Source organism: Lissotriton vulgaris, chromosome 9 (assembly GCF_964263255.1).
Source record: "Lissotriton vulgaris chromosome 9, aLisVul1.2, whole genome shotgun sequence".
Classification (NCBI taxonomy): Eukaryota; Metazoa; Chordata; class Amphibia; order Caudata; family Salamandridae; genus Lissotriton; species Lissotriton vulgaris.
Window position 1 is genome coordinate 570,478,248 of NC_141697.1, and position 20,047 is coordinate 570,498,294.

Here is a 20,047-nt window from a genome sequence, read left to right on the forward strand (position 1 = left end):
TTTCACAGCACCCTCCTTGCAACACAATGGATACTCTGTATTTAAAGTACGGCACTCCATGTCGCAAAGAAAGACAGATACGTCAAGAATTCTGGCGTATGTCGGCACAAAAGTCATGCATTGCCGGAGTTGTGTTGCAAGCATGACACAACTCCAGCAATGCATGGGGTAGAGCTGTGCCTATGGCACTGCGTTACCCTTATGCCTGCCATGAGGCAGGCGTAAGGTTTTGACGCATTGGCATCCCAGAAGTGTCACAGTGATATCCCATAGATTTCACTGCAGCACTTTTACGAGGCTTTCTTGCGGGGGAACCCTCACCCTGCATCCATTATACCTGATGCAGGTGTAATGCGGCGTAGGGCTTTACAAGGTGACGCATCTGCCTAAATGTGTCACTTTGTGAATATGGCACATTGTGGCAAATTGTATATGCCGCTGCTGCATCACAAAAAGTGGCGCAACAGCAGTGCCAAAGTGTTGCAAGGCATTCATAAATAAGGCCCACTGTTACTTGCAATGGAAGACCTCTTTGAGCTAGTTGAGCTACCCATAATACTATTCCAATGTGGGGAGGAATTCCCACCTGGTGGAACAAGAAACAAGTTTGTTGTCATTTGATCTAATATCTCTCTATGCCACCAGCTTGCTATGTGTGCTGCAGTATGCAGCACACATAGAAAAAGGAAAAACAAGGAGAAATATTGACTTTTCCCCCCGTTGCGCCTCCCTTACGCCTCCCCTGGGGACATGTCTGCTGTTGCTGGACCCCTGGGTGGAGACCCCCGCTCTCCTGGACCTGCAACAATGGAACTCTCTGCCTTCTCAGCTGAGACAAATCCCTAATCTCCTCTCTTTCAGAAAGAAATTAAAAACATATCTTTTCACCCAAGACTAATTCCCTCCAGCTCTCCTACACTGTCATGCCCTAGTATGTTTTTTATTTCCTACAGAAGCTACGCGCGGAGATACCCCTTCGGGGCTGATTCAGGCGCGATAGAAGAATATAAATAAATAAATAAACAATGCACAACTTGGGCGAGGTGCTAGGTCTCCTCCCCCAGGATGGGCAGGGGGAAGCTTCAAAGGCATGCCACCTTTGTGAGCTTCTCCAGGCCACTTGCTGTACTCAGCAACTGGCCCCCACCAGTTCTTACCCCCACTCTGGTGGGAAGACTGGCGGGAAACCCTACGTCAGGAAAGGGGATGTGTCAGCCTGTGCCAACTCCACCCCTCAGGTGGGAGAGGTGAGGTGAAGCACGACTCCAGGCTACCACCATCTTGTGGATGGGGAGCCCTACCCACTCACAGCTAGGATCCTGCCCCCCCCCCCACAGGAGAGGAGCAGGTTAGGGGGTGCACCCACCCCAGGACAGGGACCTATTGGTTCATGCCCTCACCCTACCTGTAACGGCCCTAAATGTAGTATTTAGGGGCACCCTGAACCTTCCTTACTCAGATTCCGATTTCGAAACTAGAAAGACAGCCAAGAAGAAGAAGACCTGCCGTGCAGTTGCTAACAAGAGGACGACACCAACTGACTTGGCCCCAGCCCTACAGGCCTGTTGATCCTTGAACCTGCTAAATTCCGGCGTCTCCTGTGGACAGCAACCTCAAGAAACCCGGAGGACCTGCCTGCCTTGACCCTTTTTGAGACTGGGACTCCCATGAGAAGTGGTTCTGCTTAAACAACAATACACCTGGTGCCAGCCAGGAACCGCGAATCCAGCCCACTCTGCACCCGCCGAGCCCGGCCTGTGCCCGAGTGGACAAAGACCCTGAGGACGCCCCCCCCGGCGATTCTGACCTGGAATCCAGTGCACAAGGACCCTCCTTGGCGATCCACACGACGCCTGCAGTCTCAGAACCAGGGACCCCCAACCGCGACCAGCAGAAGGTAAGATTTCCTGACGCCAAAAGACACCCCTGCAACCGGCGCTCCCGGCCCCTTGTGCCCAACTCCGGGGTACCTACCTACCCTCCAAGATACCAACTTACCCCTTGAAGTGTTGGTCGCTCCAGAATATCCTCTGTCCCGAGCCTGCAGCATTTGTTCCCTTTTCAAGATCTACACTGAATAACATTGAGCGCCCGATGGCTCAAAAGCACCCTGCACCCAGCCGCCCGAGTGCCCCTGGCAGTGCAACTTTTGTCCTATTCTACTTCCCCATTTGCCCTGAGCAAGTGACCAGGACCCCAGCTTCCACAGCCGCGTGGCCTGCTAGCCAGCAGCCACCAACCGAAGGCCCCCTGCCTCTCATTGGATAACATTGGGCCTACCTACCTCTGCACCCGGCTGCCCCTGTACCACTGAGGGTGTACCAACTGTACCTACCTGACCCTGGGAAACCCCTGAGTCTGTGCCCAGAACCTTAACTCTGCCAGTCGAGTACTTACCTAAAAGCCGATAACTCACTTTTCTTCCATAGGATAACATTGACTGGTTTCACTTGGAAATTCTTCTAAGTGTGGAGTTTTGGAACTTTAAAATATTCATCTAAAATCAGCCGAACTACGAATTCCGATTTACTCACCTGTTATCAGGAGAGACCTCAAGGCTGCATCTTTGAGCCCAGTACTAACCGTGAAAAGAAATTCAAACCTTACTTACCAGTAACTTGAAATTCATTCCATAGGATATCATTGCCTGCTTTTTGCTGAAAAAGTTTCCAAGTGTCGATTTTTGAAACTTATAAATATTTTCTAAAAATCATGCCAATAATAAAAACGTAATTACTTGCCTGTTTTAGATAGAGGTCCCAGTGCTGAACCTAGGAGTCCAGCACTGGATTACAAAAGTAACGTGAACATACTTTACCTGCAAATTGAATTTTCTTCCATAGGATTACATTGGTAATTTCAACTGAAAAAGTTTCTAAATGTCAACTTTTAAAATACAACAATATTGCCTAAAAATCACTACCGTAACCAACATGTTTTTACTTAACTGTTTACAGCTCATGTCCCGGGACTGAATCTAGGATCCAGTCCTGTTGTTAGAAAAGTAATCTACAAAGTAACTAATTGCATTTAACTGAAAATTCCCATTGAGCTCAATGTTGCATTTTGTTTGAATTTGTGTTGCCTATTGCAACAAACTGTAACTATTGCATTCAAAATGTCTATTGCCTATTTGAAAAGTATTTAACTAAAGTAATCCATTCTGATAAAGTATATTTTGATACCTTGTTGGTTCTAAAATAAAACAACTATATCTTTTGATGCAAAACAATTGGCCTAGAGTTCAGTTCTTGAGTGTGTGAGACCATTTGCTGACTCAGTGTGTACAACAAATGCTTTACAATGTCCTCTGATACTGCCTTACTGCTCGACCAAGCTACTACTTTAGAGAGTAAGGTTATATCTAACTTTAGCCTCTGCTCAACCTCTGGGGACTGTGGACTCTATACACACTGTACCTTACTTTGGTCCAGTATATATAGAGCCACTTTCCTACATATTCTTCCCGCTGAAATTTGTGACACCATTCCACGTCGGTCAAACCATCATCATGCTGGCATTCTGTGCTCCGCCTCACCCCTCTAAGGAGGAGGAGAGACTCCATTGCTTGGATCCCACGAGAGCGCTGAGCCTCTAATTAGATTGTACCAAACAACCCTGGGTGGATAAAAGGCAAGGCAGTGCAGAAGAGTGCAATCTCCCATTGGATTGTGCTCTACATAAAGATCTGCTATATATTGCTCAAAAGAAGCCTCCAGAAGGACATCATGCTCCTTGTACCAGGTCCAAAGCTGGTGTCTCTGTGTTAGCATGCAGAGTCCCTTCCCGAGACATTTGCCAGGCAGCTAGGTGGGCGTCCCTCCATATGTTCACAAATCACTATTGTCTCGACAGTCATGTCCGAAGAGAGAGGCATTTTGCCCGCTCTATCTGGTGGGACTTCTGGTTTGATTCCACTCACAAACCCATCTCCACATAGGCACTGCTTTGGTATCTATTCAAAAGGTGAGAAATCTGTGGCAAGAAATCTCTATCAGAAGAACAAGTTACTTACCTTCAATAACGTCTTTCCAGTTGAGACTCTATTTAGCCCTAGATTCCGCATCGACCACCTATCCTCGCCGTTCTGTGATTGGACTCTGCTCATTATTTAGATCCTAAGTCTAGAAATCCGCACACTACCAGTTTGCTTTTGTAACTCTGCACAGGGATTGACTGGCCTTAGCGTTCACTGGACGTTTTCCCGGTGGGCCGGAAGGGTGGGGCCGGTTTTGGACCAGTGTGGGCGTTTTTGGTACAGGGGGCCGGTTTTGCAGCAGTGCTGCAATATCGGCCCCTTCAGCAAATGCAACAGCAGTGTTTACCATCAGCACCCACCCCACAACCAACACCCCCGTCCACTGCTGGTCAGACTTCATTGCCAGGGCCGGTTTGCGTTCCCAGTCCAGCACTGGCTCTGCATCTGGTGGCGCGGCCAGTCCCCAAACCAACTGACGTCAGCGCGCAGTAGTAGCGTCTATATAGGCCCTGCATGTCATTTCCAGAGCGGAACGGTGTCCGTGTGGAGCCGCAAAGTGCCACCTGTTGGCATGTGGAGATACTGCTAAAAAGTTTCCGGATATAGTCTGACGCCTGGAGAGCATTCAAAATGTAAGGAATCTGCGACTAGATGGAATATCTACCAGTAAGAGTGTTACTAAAAGTAAGTAACTTGTTCATCTTGGTTTTACAGTGCTTAATTTAAGCCAATAGTTTATGGTGCTCAGCACCGGCAAATAATTGGCAGCTCCGGCTCTTATGACAGTCTGTTGCACAGAGTGGCACTGTTAGTAGAATTTAGAGATAAGGACAACATCTGTTTATTAATTCAATACACAATAGAAAATGACTAATACCTACCACCTAGGCCTTTTTGTTATATCTTTGGGGGCTGGAACTGTCACACTTTAAAGGGTGTGATGATTAGTAGGATGTTGATGCGGTCATTGGCAGCTGGCAGAGGCAACTGATGAGGGCCCTGGCACTTATTATTTTTTACAAATTAATCACTGTCGTTTTATGTATGTTAGTACTCCTTCAACTGGTGTGTGTGGTTGGACTTCACAGATTAAAGGAATTGTACAAGGAAGAAGGAGTCGACGCGGAATGTACCTCCTATCATGCACCGCTGATTAATTTGCTACTTGGCAATTGTATGGACCCAATGTCTGCCTCTATTATGTCATTTTGTACATGCTGTTATTTCTACATATCATTGCTTTTCTCCCACAATTATCTACCTATGTGTCCGTAACACGTATGTAAAGCGCTCTGATACCCTCTAGGGTCATGTTGCTCTATATACAACTTTTGAAATAAATAAAATAAATTAGGAAGACGCAATATCTAGATTACTTGGGATAATCTTCATTACTCTTTCTCTGTTTCTTTCTCGTACAATTCATTTTCTAAAGCCAGGACGGGTTCCACAGCAGTATTCGTACAAGCGCCTTGAGACCCTTGCGGGTGAGTAGTGCGCTATACAAGTATCAATTTACAATTTTTACAATTTACAGAAAGGTGGCTAATACAAAGACATTTAAAAAAAGGAAAAGCAGAGGGACTGTTTATGGTGAGAGTAGTTAGCCTAACGGTTAGGGTGGTCAGCCTCGAATCTGGCGAACTGTGTTCGATTCTCGGCAATGACGCTGAACATCCTGTGATTCTGGGCAAATCACCTAATCTTACCGTGCCGAACAAAACATGAATGTGTCCTCATGTAATGCAACTGGGGCTATGTAAAGCGCTCTGATACCCAATTCGGATCAAGTTCGCGCTATGTAAAACTCTATAAAATATGGTACGCTGCCGATTGAAAAAGAGTAATGTAGGTTCCCGCGGGTAACCTAGACTTTATGTTGCGTACTTATTTGCTGCCCTCAGTGATGAATTGCTGGAGCTCCAAAGCTGAAGGTGACAGTGAATCAAATCAGCCACCATGATTATGGTGAGCTTGCCTTCATGCTTATGAATGTTTTCAGCCGGGAGCCGTTTACAGGCCCTTGATTAGGCAATTGATGTATAAAACAAGCTGGAATGTATAAAAGAAGTGGGAATGGCATTACAGATTGCACTCGCATTTCCAAATAAAACTGCCAGTATGAGAGGAGCAGGCAAAAAATAGTTCTTAGCCGCTGTAGAGATCTTCAATAAAATGAGAAGAATGCCTATACTTTACTGCATATATGCAATTTTTTGACGTTTCAGATTCAATATTATGCAGCCAAAACTTCAGAGAAGTCCCCTCTACTGGCAAAGTAATTAGTCCTTTCTAACTTGTTCCAGCTACTGCTGGAGAAGATGGCCACTGGATCCTCCAGTGACGTCAGCAGCAGTACCAAGCCAGGCAAAGCCACTTCAGCCCAGAGAGAAGAAACTTTCATGCCAACCTCATGGAACCACCTTCCCCGTGAAGAAAAAGGGGACCACTTTGCTTCCCACGTCAGGTGGCTTACCTGATTTCCTTCCACTAGCAGGTCTCTACAGAAGGAGCCAGTTTTCAGTTAATTCTGTGCTGCATACCTCTCGACACTGTTGCAGTTGCTAAACAAATAGGGAACTATTTTTCATTCTATTACTCGTAGTACTCAGATCAGGACCCTTACCACGTTGCAGGGGTTTGAATGAAATGAAATGAAAAGAAATAAAAGGATTTGATACAGCACAAACAGCCACTCCAAGTATAGTGGCCTGGCGCTAGGATGGAACATCAGGGATAGGAAGGACATAGTCGCAGGATGCAGAGCACTGGTTGCGCCTCAAAGTCAGGTTTTAAGGGGTTTTATGAAAGTTGCCAAATCAGCTAAGGCTCTCAAAGAGGCGGGTAGGCTGTTCCATGTTTGTGCACACAGAAACCCAAAGGATCGTCCCTCTGTACGCGCTAAGCGTATTTTGCGGAGGCGTGCAAGATCTGCTGTAGAGGTACTTAAGATCCTTGTTGGAATGTAGCAGATAACGCGCTCCCTGAGATACTTGGCTCCTTGGCCATGGAGTGCTTTAAAGAATATCACCATGGCTTTAATGTTAATTCTTTGTTTCATTCAGAGCCAGTGCAAAGATTTGAGAATAGGAGTCATATGGGATCTAGGCTTTGGCCTAAGGATCGTTCTATCTTGAAAGCAGCTAAAATAGTAGCAATGCCAGACAAACACACAGGTCACACCTGGCACCAGTCAATCCTTAAAGGGAGGCACTGGCCCGCAATAACAGCAGGCACAGAGGCATGGTGTGCATTAATAATTTAGTGCCATTCAGATGCACACAATCTCTTTTTAAGGGCTATACCCTGAATCGATCGGGATTTGCCATGGCAACGGACGGCAATATTATTGATACCTCGTCGCCATCTTGAACATATCCTGTTTTTTGTTTTTTCAATAGAATTTGCATGGAACTGGTGACTCTCTTAGACCTGTATCACAGAAGAAATTGCTAATGTAATGAGTGCCAGACATGCATAGCCCTGCACAGCGATCTCTGCCTCCATCTTCACATAAGCTAGATCTCATAATATTCTTTGGGTGGTTAGCACTTAGGCCAAAGCCATTTGTTTAATTGGAAAATAACCACCAATCTCTAAGCAGAGATAATAAATGTATATGTATATATTATCTAATACTATCCCTCCTAGAAAATCAGCTGAGGGGTAGCAGTACTGCTTTGCTCTTTATTACCCTTTCATGAAACTACAAAAGATAATGTGTTGTGCAGCGATTTTTTTTATAGAGCTAAATACCAAATATAAATATAGAGCTGACGATTCTGTCTTCCATTAAATAGAAAAATGTTAGCATAATAGTCAGACCAAGATATGTATTCCCTTGTGTCACTGGATTTATGGATATCAGATATGCACAGGTTTCACAGGAGTTATTATCTGTACTTACCTGTTTCTGTTGTATTTATTTGCTTGGAATGTGCAACATATAAGCATTCTAGTTTCACGGCGCGGGGTAAAGAGAAAGAGGAAAGCGACAATGGAAAGGGGCTCTTACAGAGGCAGAACACCTTCAGTGATTATGTAATGTTCTGTTCTTTTGAATGGAAACACAGAGCTGAAATTAAAGCTAGCGAAGTTATATGTCTTTAGATTGTATCCACCCCAAATCATCTATGGGGGTGGGGGGGGCAACCTCTAGTTGACCTGATTATCTTGCCACAAAGGATTAAGGGAAGTGGTGCTTCTGTGTTTGTTTGAATTATGGTATTCAAAAGATGTATTTTCTGTTCTCCACCCCTCAGATATGGACATATCAGAGGATATAGTGCACCCATATGTTCCCAGGATCAGGATATCTTTCTAGAGTCACCTAAGTGTAGGATAGTACCAGTAAATTATAAAGGTGCATTAGTGCTGAAAACCCCAGGCAAAAATACAAATTCATCTTAAGGCAGCATGTTTGACAAAATAGTAAAATGTGGTGCATTCGATATAACATAAATGTAAAAAATACAATTATTGTACAAAGACATATCATAACAGATGAGGGGTTATTAGACTTCCGTAGAATTTAAAGTTATCAGCTGGTTTAGCAAACATTTTCTCTTGGAAACAGATTATACTTGTATTGTGGGAACCTCTTCTGGTGGGGAAGAGAGTAGTGGCGGGTCTACCATTCTATGGCAGACCTGCCATCCTTGAGATTATTTCAGATAACAGACTATGAAATCTGCCTTCACACATTTAAGAAGATTAAAAGGTCTTGTGTAATGGCTCTATACATAAGGCGGATTCACAGCAGAGCTGTAGAGCACTCTGCCCCCGAGAAAAAGGAGTTATAGTTGGAGGAGGTTCACTTTTTAAAAATTAAGTCACATTTAATGTATTTCTAAGCGTCATTTAGCATTGTAAGGTTAGTTTGCAATGGGCATTTTTGTTAACGCTGCCATTCGTTTTTATTGTTTTCTTTTTCTCACACCATCATGTTTGTTGTTGATGGAACTTTTTATACTTTCCACCTCCATCTTAATTGCATGGGGTATTGTTTCAGAGTTTTTTTAAAGGTGTTCTTGGAATTATTGTCATGACTTCGACTTTATTTAATGGTTTATGAAGTTCTCACTTTCAGCAACCTATTTTGCTTAGGGTGTAAGATTTTGGAACTGATTTCTGTCCTTCAGATGTGGCCAAGCGGGGATGAACACCAGAATCCATGTGAGAGGAGGGTCACAGGGCACTACACATAGATGGGGGCTAGTTAGTGTATGAAATGCCAATGATATTACATTAAATTATGTTGCGCAAAGTTACATCACAAAGCTATTATACACCTGACTATAATGGGAGTGGGTAGGTTATTTTCTATATAGTCTAGTATTCTGTAAAGTCACCTAGACAACATTCTATCTAGTTCCCTAGCTACGAATATTTTGTTATGCATCTCATGAACTGCCTTTTCCTTATGCCTCATATATGTTATAGTTTAGCGTTGAAACCCGGCGTATGTCTTTTAGTATAGCTTTGTGGATTAAGCGCTCCATGTGGGAATCTGTTTGTAACCAGTAGGTCACGATTTCAGATCCCTCATGATCAACTGAGCTTTACATCTTCCAAGGGGTCAAAGGCATTAACATGAAATTAGACTGCGTAGTAACAATTGCATACAAAAATGACGTGAAGAGCCACAGATAAAAGCGCTACATAAAAAGTTGTCACAAAATATTGCATTTTTCTCGCCTCTAAGTTTGTTTTCAGTCAAAGCAGGAAGCGCCCCCCTCAACCCAGCAGAGACATTCGTACGTCTTTGAGATCTTGATACATGGACCAAAGAGTAACTGAGGGGAGACCTGTGTCATAGAATTAAGAGCACCAAAGATTCTAGGGCAACTTTCAGACACATAGATCCCCCAGGGAGTTAAAAGTCATAAGGCTCCATTGAAAGTGTATGGAATAGCCTGGAGCAAAGACACAGGGCCCCAGCCATGGTGGGGGCGTGCAGCACAATGTGATATTATTGGTCATTTCACTTTAAGGAGAGCTTATCCCTCCTCCCTCTCCACAGGACTAAGGGTGCAGCACCCCTCTTTACAAATTAAAGAGATGCATTCACTCTTCACTGGTGCCTGCAGGGTGACCTCTGTTTCTTACAGTTTCCTATGCCTATGTCCGCTCTACCTCCTACTCCACCCTAATCGTTCAGATGGTACCTGTCTCGTTGGGGGTGCTGTCTTCCAGCTCGTCAGCAGGAGGGCCCAGGAGGATCTGGCTCAGAGCACCTTGTCTAGAATAAAAGGGCAGGAAGAAAGACCATCAGATTATTAGGGAGGACAGAATAGGGTTAGGAAGTAAGAAGGGGCAACAACACAGGCACTTGCACTGGGCATCAGAGCATCAGAAATCTATTGCACCACCATGTAATACAATACAATACTGGGACACACCAGGGACACTCACCAACACGACTTCACCACCCTAGTCCTGAAGGTGAGATCTTAACCCTCATTAGTAGACTAGGTCCCCCTCAATTACTTAGGGAGAGCAGGCTCCATATTCTGTATTGAGTGCTGCAATATTCACTGGAGAACTCCTATACTACTTGGTGCACAGACTCCTACATGACTCCCAGCATTTCCCTCTACCCATTGCCTGAAGAAAACCAGTGCCTCTGCTGAGAATTATGTAGGGCCAGACTGGGAACAGCAACCAGCCCTGGCAGACTGCTGCTGGACCAGGCCTGGGAGCGGGGAGGCAGGGGGTGCTGGCAAGAAGCACCACTCCCACGTTTGTGACAGGGGGCCGAAATTGCAGCACTGCTGCAAAACCGGCCCTCAGTGACAAAACTGGCCCCCACTGGCACAAAACCGGCCCAGTGCCCTCTACGGCCTGTCCGGCTGTGGATTTTTGGAAAGGGCAAAGTGGGCTCTGGCCCAGGGACCCGGACTTTCAAGGAGCACCCCTGATAGAGCCAGCTATGTTCTGCAGAGAGTCTTGCCCAAATTACCTTGAATAATTCTTAAATAGATTGTTTAAAACACCCTTTTCCTTTATTTTATTTTAATGTGGGTGATGTGTGAGTCTATTACATATATTTTGCAAATAAATGTTTTGCTTATATTTCATGCAACATACATAAAAAAGTTTTTTTAGATCAAAACAGGACCTCACATATGAGAAATAGATAGGTGTTACAGAGATTATTTGCAGTAATATTAGTGAGCTTCTGCTGTGTTACAATATTGAAAACACACATCACTTTCCCTGAATATTAGATGTAAACACATTTAGACATTGGACGTGTGTGTCTGTGCACTGTCAGAGACCTAGTCGAAGAGGGCATGAAAGAGCTGAAATTGTATCATAAATTCAATTCAAGCTGTTCTGAACAGGAGCCCCCAAAATATGTTTGGCCCAGGGCCCCCAAAATCCTTAAGATGTCCCTGTGCCTCTGTACCACTACCTGCAGACCCTCTGCACCACAACCTTGAGGTGTTTTGTACGACTCCCTTACCGGCCCTGCACCACTCCCTGAAGACTGTTTGTACCACTTCATGAAGGGCATTTGCATCCCAATTATTACAGCTGCTGCACAGCTTCCTCCATAGACATATGCGCAACATCCCACGCAGACTCCCAGCACATACTAGCACTGCTCTTTGCAGATCCATATTCACTACCTGTGCTGCTTCCAACAGATGCTCATGCACCACACCCCTGCCCTTACCTTGACGTGTCACAGTTTTGTCCACACCAGTTCTTCCTCAGCCCGTCTATGAGCAGGTGCCGAAATTTTGGCTCCACACACCACAAGGAGCCTTTGCCCTCAATCTGTGAACACGAGCATAAGAGAAATAACTTAGGATTGTTTTCCTGAATGCGTGCAGCAAAGTGGATGTCAATTGGGGCCCAATGTTGGAGTGACATTGTCACCTAGGAATCTATGCGTGTAGACTACCTTGTTCAATGTGGGAGTGATGGACACCTACAGGGGGAGGGGACCTAGTCTAGGAAAGAAGTCTGCGCTGGATAGTGTGGGAGTGACCTACCTCTAGCAAAGGATCTCAGGCTAGGAATGGAGATTGCCCCGGTCAGGGCTGGGTTGACATACATCTAGTAAAGGACCTCAGGCAAGTTAGTAGTGGACAACTTGCACATCTCAGGATACAAAGGTAGACTGCATAGGTCAGGACATGTGTGACTGAGCCTAGTAGAGGTCTCAGGCTAGCAAAGCAGACATTCTGTATTAGGATGGGAGAGTCAGAAGCCTAACAGGCAATGTCGTCGCCCACAACTTTGACAAACGGCTTCAGTTTTGGCAACATTGTGGGAGATGATCACATAAAATTAATGGGCAAGTATTGATAGACATTCCATGTGTTTGAAAGTCTAACTACTTTGTATTTGATTTTGCAGTAGATGGCTTCCATGACAAAGAATGGGAAGTGGGTGGTTAGATGAGGTACCAGGCAGAATTCACATCAGTGTGGAGAGCAAAATCAAAGACCGATCAGCAACGAGATCCATACAAGTCTGAATGGAAGCATGTGCATAGGAAGATTCTGAAAGAAAACAACTGAAAATATGCATAGGAAAGTGCCCTTTTTGACATGGTCACCCCTACTCCACTTTTTTGCCTGGTATTTGAAGTGATTTCGACTAGAAAGGTACTTGGTTCCTGCTAAGCAGGTCCCAAGTGCCAGGTCTCCTTTCCAAAACTGTGCAATTGTTTCCCCCAATTTGCAATACCTTTAGTACCCTCTGTAAGTCCCTAGTAAACTGTACCCCTGTTACCTGGGGCCTGAGGCTCTAAACAGAGTCCCCAATGGCTGCTGCACTAATTGTGCCACCCTGAAGGACCCCTCGCCAAGCTCATTTAAACTGCCACTGTAGGCTGCGTGTCTTGGTACAGAAAAAAGTAAAAACATAACATGCCACACATCCCTGGGTGCCATGGTCCTCGTAACACTGCATGTACTATTTGTAAGCCACCCCTACAGCAGGCCTTACAGCCCTAAGGCAGAGTGCTGTATATTACATGCAGCAGATATGCCCCTATGCTGACCAGTTCCCCGGTACGAGTGAACAGATAAGCCATTGTTAAAACATGTGCTGGACACTGGTGAAAATGTGTTTCCAAACTACATGATGGCTCCACTGAAAAGAGGGGTGTTTGGTATCAAACATCTCATATTGATAAACTCACACTGATGTCAGTGATGGATTCAGTGATACATATACAGAGAGGGTACCTTAGAGGCGCCCCCTAAAAACCTACCAGCCCTCTGGTGCTGACTGACTGGCTTTCATCAGCCTGCCATCAGAGACAAGTGTCTGACCTCCAAGGGCGAGAGTCTATGCTCACCTGGGCCCATAAACTGAGCCTTCTTGGGAAGTGGGTGCTTTCACCTCCTCCCACAGGATGACCTGCAGATTAACATTCCAACCAAACACAACAAGATGATGGGCTGAGTGCTGAAATGTTTCAAACACTCACCCCCAGCCACAGACCTGGGTTTAATCCATCATTCGTTTGCTCACTATGTCACTCCAGTGTGGACCCAGTCATATGCAAATCTGTCTGACCCTGTTCCTCAGTCCAGCCCAAACTGCCAGGCCAGGTTACTGGACTGGAAACCAGCATCCTGGGGTAGGTTTCGGGGTATTACCCCTCATCAGCCAGGCTAGCTTGAATCCAGTGGCACAGTGAGCAAGGGACCCACGTCTGAGCATACCCGTGGCCACTTAGGGTGAGTGTTTGCTATGTTCACCCTAAGTGGCCACTGGATTTAAGCTAGCCTGCCCTAGGATTCTTGTTTCCGGTCCAGGGAGGACCTAGCCTGGCAGTTCGGGCTGGACTTTTCCCATGAGGAACAGGGTTAAGTCTGATTTGCATATGGCTGGGTCCAAACTGGGGTGGCATGGTGAGCAAAAGAACCATGGATTAAACCCAAATCTCTTGACTGGGGGTGAGTGGTTGAAAAATGTCAGCACTCCGTCCATAATCTTGGTATGTTTGATTAACATTGTAAGGCAGGGAAACTTCAAAGTGCCTACCGCTTTTGATATGTGAATCAGGTTTTTCTCCCCAGAGAAGAAGCTGACCTCCTGTGTCCAGAGACATTTTGCCACCTGGACAGGTAAGAGAATTATCTAGTCTAATAGGTATGCCCACCCCAGACTAGTACCACCCCGAAGGGAGCATAACCTGAAGTAGGCACGACTCAAAGGCAGCCATATTGGTGATGGCAAAATCAGGAATTATGGGACAAGGATATGACCACTCCCCCCCAGGAAGGTGTCGTACAGGGGGCGTAGTGACCAGGGCTGGACTGACTGTAGCGGGTTCCAGGCGTTTCCCTGGTGGGCCGCCAGGGTGGGGGCTGGTTTTGGAGCCCTGGGGAGCCGTTTTTGTTATGAGGGGGTGGTTTTGCAGCATAGCACCCTGTAACAAGAGTGGCAGCAGTGAGACAGGAGTGGTGCTTCCAATCAGCCCCCTCTTCCCCTTCGGGGGCCGGCCGAGCTGTTTGACGAGACCGGTTTTGGTTTTGGTTCCCAGTCCGGCCGTGGTAGTGACCCCAAGGGTAGGTAGTCGACTGGCTACCACTATAGACTCCCCTGACACCCCTCAATTCAGTATTTAGGAGAACCTTGGCACCAGAGAATCAGATCCTGATGACCTATGAAGAAGCAGGACACTGATGACCTATAATAAGCAAAGACTAAGGAAGTGCAACTGACTTGACCTAGGCCCTTCCGGCCTGTCTGCGTTTCCCTGTTTAATTGCGCCGAAATCGTCTCATCTTGTATGCTGTTTACACCTCCAAAACCTAGGAGGACTTGCCTGCCTTCAATAAAGGCTCATGGACTCCTGCAGAGCAGGGATGCCACTCCCCTGCATCCTGCAGGGACCCCAAAGAAAACTGAGAGACTCCGGAACCGCAAAAGTCCAACGCTGCAAAGCACCACTGCACCCACATTTCCTAGCCCGAGCTGAAGTAGGCCAACAGTGTCAGAGTGGTCCCCAAACCCTCAAGAGACAGAGCCCACTTTGGTTTTGCCCCTTATGAAGTCTTCGCCGCCTGCAGCCTCTGTTTGCAAGCCCCCTCTACCGCGAGTTCTCCCTGTGATGAAAATCTGTCACCTGCAGGCACCTCTGCATCCGTCACCCATTGGCCTGCGGAGAAGTGGACCAAAGGGGTCCCAAGTCCCAGGCATTGTGAGACCAGAACTTTTCTACCAGACTGATCCCCATAGGGTAACATTGGGCACCCAATGCTGGAAAGCACCTCTGCACCCAGCCACCCCAGTGTCTCCTGAGGTGACCTGTTGGTGCTGCCTTAGACCTTGCCCGACACATACCTTAAGTCTAGGAGCTTGGTCCCTTAAGTCGCTTTGAAGTGCCCAAATGCAGTACATGTTCTTCCCCCATAGGATAACATTGGACCTTGCCCCACACTCACCTTAAGTCTAGGAGATTGGACGCATAAGTTGCTATACTGTACTTGAATATCATAGATGGTTTTCCTACCACTGGATAACATTGCATATTCAAAAAAGTGTCAACTTTTTAAATGCAAAAGTATTTCTCTTGAAAAACGTACTATCGGGTAAGGGAGAGCCAGATTGAAATCACGTTAGAAGAATAGGGGTGGACCTTCAAATATAGGCCAATCCTCGACCTTAAACTAATGGAGGTCTCGCCTGATGCTTTCTTCTGCATAGCCCGCTGTAAGTCCCACAGGTGAGTTCCAGCTCCCGAACTGTGTTCTCACCACTCTTTCCGATGTTGTAGCACAGAAGGGAGGCTTTGGGGTAGTTTTACAGCTGCTTGGCGTCGCTATTTTTAAACTGAGATATTTTTACCAGTCGCACAACACCTGCTTCCTTAAAGATATCTGGGTCAAGGCCCTCAGGAGAAACCTGTTTGCTTTTTCTGGTGGTATGCGACAGGAAGTCTGTCAAGCTTAGTAGATAAATTTCCATTTTGCAGGATTCTATCAGCCAATCAGAATAGACCTGAGTCTTTTTTAATCTTAGAAACTGTTTGAAAGTAGTCGCCAGAAAACCATGTGGAGGCCAGTGCGAAGAATACTACATTATAGTGTTTCCAAGCAGTGGTGTGTCTTGGTCTGTTTTATGAATAAATAAATTCCCCTTTTGGCCACAGATACATTGTCATTTCTGTTTCTTGAAATCATTTGTGTGCAGTGATTTGTACTTTTATATTGCCCGTCAAGATGTGTTGTTTAATCTCTTGCTGCTGAGGTTTATTTCACTCTCTTGGCAAGTTCTTTTCTTTTGCTCGTTTAATTGCATGTTTTCCAGGACATTTGTGCAAATGTCGACAGAAGTTAAAAATAGCAATTCTTTCGACGCACATGTTTTGCAATACTTATTTTGCAACGAAGGTATTTTTTTCTTTCTACACCATATTTTGTTTTTTTGCTATGGAGGAGAACCCTATCAACTCTTCTTTCCCATTCATGCTATTTAGCTTCCTCTGTTTATTTTGTTTTATTTTACACCTGTGATGGTGTGCGGTCAGAGCCCTGTGTACCCTTTCCATATTATGATGAATACATTGTATTGCCAGAGTTCATTTCCATATTGTGATAAATATATTGTATTGCCTGAGTTTATCCCCTTCTTCCAAAAGAGATCAGCAAAAGAAACCCAATTGTTTCCCCCACGCTGAAGTAAGCTACTGTGTTTCGTGATAGAGTCTAAAAATCAAAAAGATTATAAGGTATTTTTTACAGTTTTATTTTTATTGCCTTACAATATTTAGGTCTTGGCGAGGAATAGCGTTACCTTTTTTTTTTTACCAGCCTCTTGTAATAAAAAAAAAGAATAAATAGAAAATAAATTCATGTATGCATACATACAGAGGCTTTGGGTCAGCTCTCTTCATTCATTGGTCTGTTCATCTGTCATTCACAGACTATTTGCAACCATGACATCATACAGCATGGGGCAGAGGTCAGTCGGCTTCAAACATTCGCTCTCCCGCCCTGAATGATGACCACTTTTCCCCTAATTACGTGTAAGAAAAAAAGCACAGTGCTGAGAGCCAATGCCCTTTTTTTAGGTCTCGCCTGTCGATGCGCATGCGCATCGAGCTTGCGAGACTATGGGGGCTTATCCACTCTTTAACCAACTTGCAAGGAATCGTGGCGATTCCTTGCAGTGCACGAGAAATTTAAGCTCAATGCGCATGCGCATTGAGCTTAAAAGCGCGTGCACATGCCCCCAGCCGCCTGCCTTGCCTACTCTCTCTCACTGCCTCCCCCAGCTCCGCCTCCTCACTTCTTGATTGCACGGCCGCTAGGCCGTGCCTCCCCTACTCTCCTCCCCCCTCCCCCCTCCTCCTCCTACTCTCCTCCCCTGCCTGCCGTGTCGCACCTCTCCCCTCTCCCCGCTCCGCCCCCTCCCCTGCCCGCCGTGTTACGGTCTTTGCAACTCCCCAGCCATATGTTAAAACCCCTCGGGTTCTTGAAAAAAGTAAAAAGGTCCCATAAATTATTTCGCCGCTCTCTGATGCCTGAGGTGCGCCCCCCCCCTTCATGAATTTTCCCTGGTACGAACACCGCCTTCAGTGGAGTTTACATAGCCTCCCCCAGCTCCGCCCCCTCACTTCTTGATTGCACGGCCGCTAGGTCGTGCCTCCCCTACTCTCCTCCCCCCTCCTCCTCCTACTCTCCTCCCCTGCCTGCCGTGTTGCACCTCTCCCCTCTCCCCGCTCCGCCCCCTCCCCTGCCCGCCGTGTTACGGTCTTTGCAACTCCCCAGCCATAAATTATTTCGCCGCTCTCTGATGCCTGAGGTGCGCCCCCCCCCCCCTTCATGCATTTTCCCTGGTACGAACGGTTTTCCTGTGCTTTAAACGGCCAGTGACGTGTGGCAGTTCATGCATCCTGTAATCACGGAAACACACAATCGGGGGCGGGCAGAGGCTCGCACGCCTTCCTTTTCTGTAGACGTGGATGTTATCCCTCAGGCTCTGGTGGGGGAGGAGCTGTAGATGAACAGCACACACCCTAGAACAGGGTCCGGGAGCAGGCAGCCTCGCCTATGGTCGCTCTCCTGCAGTGGTGTTCTAACCCACCCCTCTGCAATAACATACTATAGCTTGTAGCTTGTAGGGAAGAGATCGCCGCTTTTCTTTAAAATGCACGGTTTATTCGCCCCATAAGGCGTACACTGCGAAGTATGTTTTACAAAGGGCATTGTTAATTCCTCGTAGTGGTGCCTACAGAAAATATGACTTTCTGTTGCCGACAGCAGATACGGCTGCTTCCTCTGGAAACACATAATACATAGGCAGGCTGTTTTGAATTTATAAAGGTACAAACAACTAAACAATTGCAAGTAAATGTAAAAGGGCTACAAGCTTCTGCTCAGAAACAATCAAAACAACACAGCCCTTTCATTTTTGAAATCCTTCCAGTTGCTGAGGGATGGTATACCCAGGATGCTGTTTCTCAACCCCATTGCTCCAAACCTTGGAACTAGCTCAACTCCGACTATAGAACCTGCCCCCCCCCTCGCCCCCCCCTCTCTCTGCCGTCCTGAATCCTTTCTCCCCCCACAACCCATCCTGCCCGGCCAATTGCTCGGGGCTTTGAAAACACATTTCAAAGCCTGCTTCCGACTTTTAACCTCTGGCAAACCCTTGGCTTAAACCACAGATATAATTTGTACACTATTCTAAATGCTGATTTCCACGCGCCCTGCAGCCTCTTAAGCAAATACAACACAATGAAACAATTGGACCAGCAGCCATGCGCAAAACTTTTTTTTTTTTTAAACAAGCCAAAACGGGGCCTTGAGATGTCTCAGTTAACAAGGAAATAGAAGCCGCTCCGCCCCCTCCCCCGCCCGCCAGCAATGCTAATTAACGCAGTTCCAGCATCTAAGCACAGGGGCTGCATTAGATCTTTAACATTAAACAATTGCAAGTCAATGTAAAAGGGCTACAAGCTTCTGCTCAGAAACAATCAAACCTGCCCCCCCCTCGCCCGTTTAAGCTATTGCCATTATAAATTACAATACATTTTATTTCAGTATTAATTATTTACAAAATTAAAAGCCATTGTTATTTGTACTATCAATACATCTAAGTCACGTAAATACAACACACATTGCATTACAAATGCTATAGGTGTCACATTTGCGAAAGTTAAAACTATTGACATTGTAACTGACAAAGCTATTCATTTTGCTATTTTCAAAACCAACACATAAATAAAAAAAGTGTCATTTACAATACCAATCGCTCAAACTTTCCTAATGCGAGACCTACTGCATTTCCAATGCTAGTCTTACAGTTTGTGACCTTTTTTAGGTTATCCTTGTGTGTTTACCCGTAGCGCTCAGGCTAAAGTAAATCAAATCTAGTAGTACATTTTCTTTGTCTCAATAAGATTAATAGTTTCCTGTTTTTTTCTTTTAATGTGGCACATGCTTGAAAACCTTGCTTCAAGTCAAACCTATTGGCTTTGTTAGTGCCTGTTTTTCTTGTGTGCTGAATACCTTGATTTCTTCCATAGCCTTCCAAGATTGCAACTCACTTTTGTTAAATTCTGAGGAAACCCCCCTGTTCCCGTAGGCTTTTGAGAAGCATCATGGCAAATATTAGGGGGTTCTGGGTGAAAGCTGCCCGTCTCCTTCGGCGATCAAGAAGACCAGTTGTATTAGACCAGAGGTCTTCAAACTTTTGGATGCCGAGACCCCCCTGTCAAAATTTTCAAGCGTAAGGACCCCCTCCTGACAAAAATTTCTAAACCTCTAGGTCAGAGGTCTTCAAACCTTTTGATGCGAGACCCCCTTGTCAAACCTTTTTAGGAGTAAGGACCCCCTTCTGACAAAAGTTTCTAGAACCTGGTCCTCCTCATTATCGACAACCATAAACGCCCCCAATTCCCACACAAAATAATTTTACATTAGGGAAATAATATTAGGTCAGAGGTGTAGCTAAAAACAAAAGGGCCTCATTTATGAGGAATTGGCATTGGGCAGCGCCACCAGTCTTCTTACCGCGCCAATGTGAAAAGGCAGGAATGCGCCATATTTATGAAATACGGTTAATTCAGGACCTTTCCTCTTGCGTTGG

General features: G+C 45.8%; 1 protein-coding gene across 1 annotated transcript in view; it reads right to left on the reverse strand.

The window, feature by feature from the left end:
- LOC147691845 (forkhead box protein N2-like) overlaps positions 1–20,047 on the reverse strand; it is an 83,047-nt gene that overhangs the window by 21,425 nt on the left and 41,575 nt on the right. Inside the window, exons 3-4 of the mRNA XM_086938123.1 lie at positions 11,661–11,764; positions 10,147–10,220 (exon numbers count right to left, since the gene is read on the reverse strand). Of these exons, the coding sequence (XP_086794249.1) occupies positions 10,147–10,220; positions 11,661–11,764 (178 nt within the window). The remainder of the gene's footprint in view (positions 1–10,146; positions 10,221–11,660; positions 11,765–20,047) is intronic.